The 12,500-nt window shown below is 41.4% G+C and overlaps 2 protein-coding genes across 5 annotated transcripts in view; both read right to left on the reverse strand.

Moving 5' to 3' along the window:
* Positions 1-2,654, reverse strand: part of gabrr2a (gamma-aminobutyric acid type A receptor subunit rho2a) — a 19,265-nt gene extending 16,611 nt beyond the window's left edge. The window contains exons 1-2 of one of the 3 annotated variants that reach the window (XM_042073326.1): positions 2,356-2,654; positions 706-773 (exon numbers count right to left, since the gene is read on the reverse strand). In XM_042073326.1, the coding sequence (XP_041929260.1) occupies positions 706-773; positions 2,356-2,480 (193 nt within the window). In that variant the 5' untranslated portion in view covers positions 2,481-2,654. Of the gene's footprint in view, positions 1-705; positions 813-2,355 lie in introns of those variants that run through there. The other 2 variants (XM_042073325.1, XM_042073328.1) reach the window with 2 other exon arrangements.
* A 7,167-nt stretch (positions 2,655-9,821) lies between these two features.
* rragd (ras-related GTP binding D) overlaps positions 9,822-12,500 on the reverse strand; it is a 21,123-nt gene continuing 18,444 nt past the window's right edge. For both annotated transcript variants that reach the window (XM_042072871.1, XM_042072872.1), the window contains exons 6-7: positions 11,005-11,153; positions 9,822-10,750 (exon numbers count right to left, since the gene is read on the reverse strand). In XM_042072871.1, the coding sequence (XP_041928805.1) occupies positions 10,599-10,750; positions 11,005-11,153 (301 nt within the window). In that variant the 3' untranslated portion in view covers positions 9,822-10,598. The remainder of the gene's footprint in view (positions 10,751-11,004; positions 11,154-12,500) is intronic.

Consider the following 12,500-nt stretch of genomic DNA (forward strand, 5'->3'; position numbering starts at 1 on the left):
AGCGTTCGTGGAGGCTCCTCACATGAAGAGCTATGTTGGGTAGAATAGCTGCAGGACATTTTGACATGAGAGAGAACTAGATGAGAGACAACTCACATGAGTCTCATTACACGGGCACCTTGCACGGGGGGGGGGGGGGGTCAGAGACATCAAGCTACAGTGTCTTGGCACTGTCTCAACCACCAAAAAAATGACTTTTTTTATTATAGACTCCAAAGGCACTAGCACTATGTAACAGCCAACCTTCATTTTTTCCCATGCAGGAATTTGCAGAGAGGTATGAAGATGATTTGCCCACGGCTCAAGGTGTAATTAAGAGGTTGGCCACCACACAGCAAGAGATTAAAGGGCTCTGTTACCCAGTTAAGAGGAGGATTTGGTACAAATTAAGAGGTGTTTGGTTGGGGGAAGATAACAATAATTTCAAGTTCATCTTCAGGCATTTTTAAGGGAATGATGCTTCCTAGTGACCCTTTGGTGTTGGTGACATTTGTGGGGAACATGACCCGAACGGAGTTCATGCTTTGACCTTGGATCAGAGGGTTAGTCAATGGAAATGAGCCTTTACTGTGGGACAACAGAGAGGGAGAACGACAACAACAACAACAACAACAACAAGAACAACACAAAGGCTCACTTTGGATAAACAGCTGCATGGGTGATGTTTTCCTTTAGTGAGTGCATGCAAATGTGTAAGGGTCTTACCTCCAAACGCTGGCCTCATGGTGAAATCATGGTCATCCACGCGAAGAATCTGCTCCGTCTTCATCTTCCTGGATTTGGTTACATCAGGTGGCTTCTTAGTCAGTGAACTATCAATAACATGATCAGGAAATCATATCTTGTCAACAACTATTTTAGTTTACTATTTTAGTTAGGTACTTAATATCCCCTTGCAGCATATATTAAGGCAGTGAGGTGTTGTAGATCTACATACTGTATTTAATACTAATTATTTCACCATTTACAATGTGCAGGAGACACAACTGTTAAAACAATACTATTCAACGAGAATCATTTTCAGGAGGATTAAACTGGCTTAATAACATTTGATTTATTCATTATTCAATAATGCCACTACTATTATATAATCAGTCCTGTAATATTTGATGTGGTTAGTACTGGCGTATCCAAAACTGACACAGTTTATTGCTGATCAATTATTAATCATCCTCAGAGCGCCCTACCATAGCCCGCGACCCTGGGGTGGAGCTGGCCCACGTCTGGGGGAGTTCTGTACTGCAGATAACTGGGGTCCTGTTTGATATAATCTCTCATTATCTCAAATGATCTTATTGTTCCACTGGCTCTCAGAAATAGTATATGACAGAATGTAGTATCCACTGGTTTACAGTGGTGAGTAAGATACCTTCATTAAAATGAGTCTGTTTTTGGCTTGTTTGTTTGTCTGTCTTTTTTTTTACATCAAATGAATTGTTTGTGATGGGGACAACAGTGACTCAGACTCCCTCTGACCAACCTCTTCTGTTGGCTTTGCATCACTTAGCAGGCAATGGCACATGTTCTTTGTGGTAGATGTTACAGGCAATGTTAAAAACAAACCAGAAATCTAGCCTATGGAGACAAATGGATAGCTTTTGTGTTTAGGAAACAATTTCCACTTTGAATAAAAAGCAAAAGATTAAACTGCCTTAATGTGATACCGCTGCAAAGCGTTAAGTACATACTGATGCCTATCATGCCAGCGCACCACAAATGTACACTGGCAGATGGGCGAAACGTGCTGGTGACACGTGGTCTTTTTGGCCGCGAGTGAAATGCACAAAGCACCGCATGCCCATTGATGCACTGGGCAGGGGGCACGCGCTGTCTGGGTCATGCCAGTGTCTCCGCTCCACTCGCGCTCTGTCCCAATTAAGGTCTGAGGCGCGCTACGAGCGCGGGCTAATTATCTATCCGTAGAACAACTCAGCGCGGGTAAACACTAAAGACTATCCAAAACGCTAAATGGGGGTTTAGAAGACTTATGTGTCTCGATGATCTCTAATTGTTATCACATTTCTTCTCATCTGCAGTCCTCATCTTTCTCGTCAATATCCAAACAAAATATTGAAATGTTCATGTTTACCAAGATTTCTAAAAAAATAAGTAATAATAAAAAAAAACATTGTTATTTATATTTCATGAATATCATCATACTCTTTAACATCATAGCCAACATATATTTTTTTAATATAAATTGAATTGAAGTGAAACGAATAAATAACATAAACGCGACGTGAAAGCTTGGAGACTTGGCCCGGGTTAATTACCTCTCCGAAGTGCTCAGCGCAAAGCAGTCGGAAAATCTTTAAGTAGAAGAGACGCAGACGCAAGAGACGTCTACACACTTACGTGCCATGCTTCTGAGTCTCCACTGGTCCCGTCCACCTTCTCTCTCTATTTCCATGTTTTCGGCATTCAACGACAATGATCAGGCAGAGAAGGAAAAACAGCGACTGTAGAAAATAAGGCATCATGCGTTTAGGCTCATGTATCCACAGGTTAGTCCAGAAACCCCATCCAGTCCATGTGAGATCCGCGCGGGAAACAGCATCATCTTCACCGTCAGACACAAAACTTGCATTGCCAACAGTCAGTGGTTTAAATATCACCGCTGAAGATGCTGTTGCGCTTAGCGCCGTCTCCCGTTTGTCATTGGTTCACAGCTGTACAGCTGTTCTTTGGTGCTCAGACCTCGAGCATCTCCGTGCCCACATGGCGAGTCAGCATCAGCATCGCATGTAAGCTGAGCCAATGCGAGAGCACTGCTAGCTTAGCCTACGCATCTGGACACAGCCTCCAGTTTGCTGGAGAGCAACAAAAAAAAAACCTTAGGATTAGTGTGCATACGTAACCTCGGCTATCCATTAGTAGAGTGTTTGCTCATGTTGGACTCCGGCGAATTTAATGGCACATCTATCCACCGGTGCGGTGGGCACCTTTGTTAACCTTTAGTGAAGGCGAGGTTTTGGCCCGGGGTAAGATTGAGCGCATGAGGAAATATAGTTCATGGGGAAATTATGTCATTTTGATCGTGAAAATACTATATATCAACTGCATCAGCCTTTATCCCCTTACGCCTTTATTAATGCTACTCTGGAGCTTTAATCAGGTTTCCAAATGCAGTCGATTCAACTCTAAGAGGGATGCTTGAGAGAGTAGGATTTCCCGTTGGGTTCGAGGCTCTCTCTTTCTCTCCAGAGGCGTCAATCTTTGAACGGCAGCAAGCAGAGAGCAGTGGCAAGCACGGGAGTGTTTTCTGGACTAGGCTACGGTACATTTGGCCATAGCCCAGTTCCATGAGGAGCTTGCCTCGAGGGAACCGCGTTACCCTGGACCCCAGCGCAGCAGATGGCGAGGCTCTTTTTTCACGCGCTTTTCCGCCCACTCAGCGCGGGCTCGGCTGCCGCTCAGGCTCGGCTTATCAGGGATTTCACAGCAATTCACGGCTGCCACGCCCTGCAAGCCCCGCTCTCTGAGAGTCCGCAACCGATCTGAAGCATTGCCAATGTCTCTAAATGATGCGTTACGTAAAAAGTTGGTCTGGCCTTTCAATATTCAAGGGAAAAAATCCGTCCTTCGGTTTTGTGCGGTTGGGATTTTGCTAAAGAGTCTCTCTCTCTCTCTCTCTCTCTCTCTCTCTCTCTCTGTATGTGTGTGTGTTGTTTGTGTGTGTGTGTGTGTGCGCGCGCGCGCACGTTTATTTGTGTATGCGTGTGTGTTTGAATGTGTGAGCATGTTCAAACAAGAATATTTACAATTTAAATGGCATAAAAGCACAATACTACTAAATACCCAAGGTTAATTTGTTTTTAAGTTGACTGATGTATTATAAGAAGCTTGACATACTTAAAGAGGTTTTGCATATGTATCTGCCCAACACCACATTGGCATGTCTCTTCCTCACTGCGTGTCCCAAAGACTTACATCAAGCCTTGGCTACGGGGCAAACAGCAGGACCACATCAGCTATTCAGATTTACTCTAATTGAAAGTCAGTGCTCTCATTGAAGAGGGGGATGTTTTGATGTGCAGTGCTTCCTTACTGTGCAGGGATTTGGGGGGATTCCCAGGACACTGAACCTCCAAATGATCAGCATGGCTGGCACCGAGAGCTGAACTGAAGCTGTGCCAAGCGGACAACAATAACATAAAGGATCTATACAAGGACCGAGAACAAAGAGGGAGAATCTAAACACTCAGATCAGCCTTTTCACATTATCCAAGGTGAAATAAATAAATAATGGCCAATGTGCCTCTGAATTTTATTTGTTCCCATGGCTGGCCCTTTGCCACAAGGTCAAAAGCACAAAGACACTTTGATGTATTGGCAGGCTTCCTCAGACGCAGAGAGTTCTATCTAACTTTGTGAAGTTTCCCTAACAGCGAGAGGGACAATGAAGCAACATCATCATAATCAAACCTCCCAGTAAAGAAGGGATGCATTCTCTGCACGCGGATTGCTGCGGCAGAGAAGTATCCATTGTTTTGCCTATAGATTCTATACTGTGTACGGGACATTGCACACATTCTTTTTTGCAATGACAACACTACAATGTTGTACTGCATTGATTAAGTACTATTAGCCTCACGGAGTGAAGGCTCCATTTTGGCACAAGCATCACAAGTAGAATTATTCATGGCAATGCTCTGCAGCTGAAGTGTTTTAATAAAGCTTATAGGTTTTTCATATATGGGTGCCGGGTGCCAAGAGAGAGCCACAGACACTTCTGAAGCCAGTGACTAAAGTTGAGATATGCCAATGGCACTGCAACATGTGTTCAAATCCTCCATGAATTAAGTGTTTATGGAAATGACATCTATAACAGCCTAATTAGAGTGGAAGTGAGTAGGCTATTTATGGAGGCTGCCAATTAGGTGACTATATAGTACATACGCACAGCACACAACTGTTCAAGTCCCCCCCCCCCCCCCCCCCCCCCCTCAGCAACCACATATTATATACATCAAATAGCTTGCAAAACTAATCATAAATATATTCTAGAAATTGTCTGTGTTAAAATAATGAGTTTTGCTTAATGAGTGTTAAGCTTGATGTGTTCTAATCAAAGAATCCTTCATTTGCTGCTATTAGAGCTTCTTCATCCAAGAGGTCTTGGTAGCACTGCAGATTAGGGAACACATGTTAACTATTCATGTTAGCTATTTCTACATAATTAATATGTGTATTAGCGCTAAACTTGATCTAAGGTTACTGGTAGTATGGATCAAAATAGAGAGTCTATAGACTCCTAATAACCTGCACTGTCTGGATATGACTTATAGTGACAAATGTATTAGAAGGCTAGAGAGCTTCTATTCATATTACCCATATTATATATTAATACACAACTGGTAGCTTATCAAGGATGTACCAAGAACAAATCATCTTTTCAGTAAGAATAAGAAATAGTTCAATAAAGACCTTATACGTGTGTAATGACGCTCAATATACAGTTCAAGACCCATATGTATTATGTATTGATGGATAACATGTGCATCTTAACTAAAGTGTTAATGAAGTCTTGCATCATTTGGATCAATGCTTTGGGTCTATGTTGGTGAGTTTATGATGGCATTAAGGTGAGGCAAAATAGAGCCGTACCTTTCTGTGTAAAAAACTCTTTTCACTTTGTGCAAATTCCTTATAGGCCTACTTTACCAGCACCAGTCTACAGACAACCTCATGTGCTGGTCTGCTACTGTTGATTTGTTCTGTGGGCCTTTTTAGTTATTTATATAAACAATCTACTTGTATATCAATATAAATACTTTATGTAGATATGAATTGTAGAATTAAAGTTTTGTATAACACAGTGGGTGTGTGAGTCATGGACAATTCTCTCTCAGTGGTCAGACAGTCCCGGGAGTAATGGCTCTGATTGTTGAGTATCGCTCTCAATGTGCAGGCAGTTAAGACGGTAAGACGGTATGTGTACCTATTCTGCTTGTTGCTATCCATACAGAAGGCATGTAAACAGTATGGTTGATGGACCTTCAGTAGGTTAATGCAAAATCTCAAAGTAAAGAGTGAAACCAATTTTTGCTGGACATATTCAAACACAAACACCTTCAGGTTTGATGAACAGACAAACATGCCTGTTCCAATTTCCATCCCAAGGTTCATACAAAAATATCAGTCTACAAACAAGCCTGTGCAAACTTACAGTACCCAGTAGGCTTACCTGTTCATTATCTGCAGTGACAACGCTCTCTAGCAGCCTTTGCATCTAACAAATAGTTGTTCTGAATCTGGTCTAAGCTAACTGCAAAAATGCCAGTCTTACTTTCAGAGCCTGATGAAGCCAATCATGACCATGCGTGGGTAGCTGGCTCTACTCTGTTGCCTATTAAACTATTCCTCAAAGGGAACAAATCAGGGAAAAGGGACCAGAGTTTTAGCTGTCTCCCCAGTGAAGACTGCTTATAACTGCAATCCTCGTCAAAATCATATATAATTCATATTGTATACAATTTGACAGAACGGTGACATGTTAACAGTGTAAGCTTGTCAACAGTGAGCAGATATCAGGCGTGATTATGGATTAGCTCAGTAAACATAATGTATCATGCATTGGGCTTGTTGCGGCACAGCTCGTGCCATGTATTTACATTGTTATCTCAGTCAGCAGTACCGGCTCTGTGTAGTCTACTTTGATGAATGAAAGAGTTTTGGGTGGGACAGAAATACCTTTACTGAGCACACGAGCAGCAGCTCTGGCCATATCGGCTCTGGCTCACATGATGTACATTGCTTTAAATGCATTATCGCTTCACTACCCAACACGCGAACAAGAAAGAAAAGAAAAAATAAACCAATGAGCTTATGTCGCGATTTCCGATAGGCCCAGGCCTAGAGAAAAGACAGCTATGGTAACCTAACAAGTAGGATTTGCTTTGCCTACACTGCTGTTTGGTTGTCCCAAACTTTAAGACGATCCATACTTAACTGAATCTTATCAACCCGAACTGCGATGTTCCAAACAGAGTGACAGGATGCAATAATCGCACTGCCTTCGGCATAACTGCTAACAGTGCGCCTAGGCCTACTGTTAAACACCTGAAAAATATTAAGCTGCTGTTCTCATTTCATGACGAGCACTAGGCCTAAGCTTGAATGATTTATGACTGAACATTGCGTTTTTAAGCGCCAGAACTGCTTGTTGAGATGTCCATTCTCTTTTCCCTAGGCTATCATTTGTGCGCGAAGCATGTTTCAATTAAGACATTACACAAGCTAGTTTTATTGTTGTAATATTGAATGATTTCATGAATAAATTGTAGGCCTACGCACAGTGCGTACAGGATTACGACTGGCGGCGCCACTGACCAAGGCCACAGTAGCCTGTGAACCTCTGATTTTCAAAGCGGAATCATGGCCAACGCAGGGGGCAACTCTCTCTTCAATTTCCCTTCCAAATTACTTTTTATTGTCTGAAGACATCTATCGCAAGAATCTAACATTCTAAGCAACAGCAAAGCAAATGCAAGCTAACCAGAGTGCAGTCGGTTCTCCCGCCATGGTTTTTGGAAATCACACACCTGCTGCATCTGAAGGCCCACGCATAATAAGGCCTACAACTATCACTCTATACCCCCCGTGTTGCACGTCACATTTTCGTCACCGAGGTCGGTGTGTATTAGAACGGAGAGCTTTCCACAACCCCATAGTATTGCAATAACACCAGGCAAGTCCATGGAATGAACTCCCATCATCAGACATCCATATCCATAGCTGCAAAAATGCAATCTTTCGTTTGGTCTTATGGTTCAACACAATCATGCATTCCTATTCTAATGTCACACGAGATAGTTGCAAATGCTGGCGTGACCTCGTGCCAAAGAGCAATCAGTGACAGTGACATGTTTCTTCTTCATGCCTGGAGCACATGTTTGTTACCATCTACAGACGACGTGTTATTCGTGACCAATTCTGTGAGCAATGTTTTCCAACACTGGTGCACATCTGTTGCTTTTAGCCATTTACTTTATTCTATATGACACTGATCTGGCTTTAATCTGATTTAAAACGTGGATTGCTGCCTTGGGTTAAAGAGCCCATGGAACGCACTGATGAGAAAGTCATCTAGAACACAAAACAGAAGCATAGCTCTCTTTCAGCGTCTTCTACCATGTAATTCCATGGAGAAAATGCATGATTTTTCTTAGTCAAATTGCTTTCGCTAATTGGTGAATTCTGCTATGTGAAAAACCCATGCCTGGGTGAAAAGATCGTTGGGCAAGTAGTGGGATCTCATTAAGAACACAGTAACAGGTGTCTAAAACAACTGCTTTAAAACAAATGTTTAGATTGGCCTAGCTTACGGATTCGCATGATGTGATTATACTCATAAAACATAAGTTTAAGAAGTAGCCTATTGTCTACAATAAAACTGCAGGTCACATTCTTGCAAGGCACCATGAATAACATTAAAAAAAATAGAGATTTATGACATAATAAATCACTTCGAAGCAACTGTTTATTTCAGCGACAGCCACCATCTATTCTACACAGTAGGCCTACATCGATTCTACTCTGCTGTGACAGATCCTGCCGCTTTTAATTAACATAATCAGCAGCGTCAGAGCAAACTTTAACTCAGCAATCACAAAAAAAACAATCGACAAATGGCAGGGGAAAGCCGCCAGATTTGTCTGCGAGCCACCCAGAAATTCGTATTAGTGAAACACTGCTGTTGTGTCATAAATACACATATCCAGGGAGGATGTCCGAGATTTTTTTTTTTCTTTTCTAAATTTAAGAACGACTCATGCCAGCAACGGGAGAGCTCGTAGCCACAGATGGGTCAGACTGATACCGAAAGAGAAGGGCGGGGGGGATCGGCGAGAAGGATTATTTTTTCTAAACATGAAATTGTCTTATGTAACACATTGTAGTTTTCACCACACAGACGATTTAGCGTCCATCGAGAGAGCCTTGGCGGTTATGTAACAAGCAGTGACCTAACCAGACACACAACCACCACAGTCCTCATGTAAGGTAAGGAAACCCAGGGAGATTAGCCGTGGACGTGCTTAGCCCGCAGAGCGCCCCAGCAGCGCCAGTTCAATCAGACCCTTTGGCCGCTTGTTGACAGCATCTCGAACACATTTAGCGGGCTAATGCATGTGATTGGATTGCACCCAGATACATCAGTGGTCATGTCATGTGGGCTACCTACCGTTGCTAGATTACTACTAGATTAATCTCCCTGCAACCTCTACCAAAACATTGCTATAATTCTGGCCATTCAACTATATAATTCAGTGGAAGTAACTCCAGTTCTCAAATTCATAAGGGTCAATATTATAGCCATAATTTGTTGCAGTATACTTAGTCACTCCACATAGACCTACTGGGTCCAATATTATGATCAGATTAGACAAGTGCATCTGGTGCTCACACTTGCGTAAAGATTTCCTATTTGTCTCAAATGTACTTTCACAAGTACACAAGTCCTTGGCACATGACCAGCTTGTATATATTGGCATGTTATTTAATGTTTTACAGTTCTCAATATAGGCCTACTCACAGGTGACGAACGTAACAAATGCCATCTTTATTATTTAACAAAATAAATAAATAAATACAGAAATATGCAACAAATTAGTAATAAAACAAAGGGCAAACATGTTGTGATTATAAATCTTTTTGCTTTGAAACATAAAGCTGAAGAAGTTCAAGCATTCAAGCAACTCCTAGAAAAAAATGAGAATAATCATTTGACCTGTCACTGTCTAAATATAATAACAGCAAGTTGAATGTGAACAAACAGAATAAAAACAATTTCACTAAATGTTTATCATTCTATACAACTGTTTGCTAGTCCACTTTCTAAACAGATGTAAACCATATTGACATGCAAGGTATTGACCCATTTTAAGGAGATTATGTTTATGTTTTATGAAAGGCTTGTTTCAATGTCAGTTATTAAGAAAAGATGTATGCTCTAATTAAGAAAGAAAACAGGTGAACTGAAAATACCAGTAGCCTATGTTCTTACAATCTGAGCAAATGAAGAGCCATATTAATACAGGTTTATAGCGGCAATGAAGAGCCATATTAATATACGTAGGTCTATAATGGCAGGGGTCTAGGTTTTTCACATCTGTTTAATGATAACACTGATACACTGTGACTAGGTAAAGCAGCAGTTAAGTCACAGCTCAGGGAGGTGCTCTGATTGAATGCAAATTATTTACACAAATGCAATCATTGTTTCACTAATTCACACAGTGTAACACTACTCGATGAAATCAAATAGGTCTCTTTTGGCACAACGTCCTATATTACATTAGTAAAATCCAAATCAGTAGCCTATGTGGATAATGAAAAAAGGCAACTGCTTGGACATGATCTCTTTGGCTACTACTGACAAAAAAACAAAATATCATATTATTATATAAAAACATTGTACTTTCCAGGTACAATTTTCATTTTTCTGAGTTTTATGATTTACAGAAAAGAAAAGAAAAATGCTATTTGTTAATCTTCACGTCATCTAACACATCTAAAAAAAAGAAAAGAGCTAAAAAAAGGCTCCATGGCGATTGTTCCGGAACAGGGTGACAGCCAGACGTTCTCCCGTGATGTGGTCAGTGTGGCTGGACGTGGGCTCCGTTGGGAGTGTTCTGTTTACTCCACCTGCGCTGGCTCAGCAGCTTGCGGCTCTTCTGGACCTTGAGGCGCACGTCAAACACGTCCTCGATGGCCTTCTTGAAGCAGTGGAAGTTGTAGTCGATAAGCCCTGCAGGAGGGAGCAGGGACAGATAGTCACGTACACACTCGCACGTCTGACTCCTTGGAGTTGAACTAGGGGTCACAGGCTACCCTACCACACATTGCACACCACAACCTCACAAAGAGAGGAGCAGAGATGGGTGGCCTCTCAAGTCAACTGTGGCTGTCTGAGAGGTCTGAGATTTCTGAGGAGGTGTGAAAGCAGATGAAAGGAAAAATACAAAAGCAAAATGTCTCCTGCCCACAGGTGCTTTCACTCACCTTTCCTTTCAAAGCTCTCCTCCCTCAGGAAGCACACCATGGCCAGGAACTTGGTGACCTCCTTCAGGTACATGACCGTGGTGTTGTTAAGGTGGATGATGGCCATGGACTCTTTGTCATAGGGCGATCCAGCCTCATCCCCAGTTAGACTGGCAAGGAACACAGTCAAGACACAATCAATTCAATTAAATTAAATATTGTTTCATTAGTTAGTAACAACTTCTACACTAACATTGCAACACTGACATTGAGAGGAACAAGGGATAGGATGAATGGTAACATCTATAGGATGAATGGTAACATCTATGGGATGAATAGTAACATCTCTATAGGATGAATGGTAACATCTATAGGATGACATCTCTGTAGGATGAATGGTAACATCTATAGGATGACATCTCTATAGGATGAATGGTAGCATCTCTAAGGGATGAATGGTAACATCTATAGGATGACATCTCTATCGGATGAATGGTAACATCTCTATAGGATGAATGGTAACATCTATAGGATGACATCTCTATAGGATGAATGGTAGCATCTCTATGGGATGAATGGTAACATCTATATGATGACATCTCTATAGGATGAATGGTAACATCTATAGGATGTAACATCTATAGGATGACATCTCTATAGGATGAATGGTAACATCTATAGGAGGACATCTCTATAGGATGAATGGTAGCATCTCTAAGGGATGAATGGTAGCATCTCTAAGGGATGAATGGTAACATCTATAGGATGACATCTCTATAGGATGAATGGTAACATCTCTATAGGATGAATGGTAACATCTATAGGATGACATCTCTATAGGATGAATGGTAGCATCTCTATGGGATGAATGGTAACATCTATAGGATGACATCTCTATCGGATGAATGGTAGCATCTCTAAGGGATGAATGGTAACATCTATAGGATGACATCTCTATAGGATAAATGGTAACATCTCTATAGGATGAATGGTAACATCTATAGGATGACATCTCTATCGGATGAATGGTAACATCTCTATAGGATGAATGGTAACATCTATAGGATGACATCTCTATAGGATGAATGGTAGCATCTCTATGGGATGAATGGTAACATCTATATGATGACATCTCTATAGGATGAATGGTAACATCTATAGGATGTAACATCTATAGGATGACATCTCTATAGGATGAATGGTAACATCTATAGGATGACATCTCTATAGGATGAATGGTAGCATCTCTAAGGGATGAATGGTAGCATCTCTAAGGGATGAATGGTAACATCTATAGGATGACATCTCTATAGGATGAATGGTAACATCTCTATAGGATGAATGGTAACATCTATAGGATGACATCTCTATAGGATGAATGGTAGCATCTCTATGGGATGAATGGTAACATCTATAGGATGACATCTCTATAGGATGAATGGTAGCATCTCTAAGGGATGAATGGTAACATCTATAGGATGACATCTCTATAGGATAAATGGTAACATCTCTATAGG

This window comes from Alosa sapidissima, chromosome 19 (assembly GCF_018492685.1).
Source record: "Alosa sapidissima isolate fAloSap1 chromosome 19, fAloSap1.pri, whole genome shotgun sequence".
NCBI lineage: Eukaryota > Metazoa > Chordata > Actinopteri > Clupeiformes > Clupeidae > Alosa > Alosa sapidissima.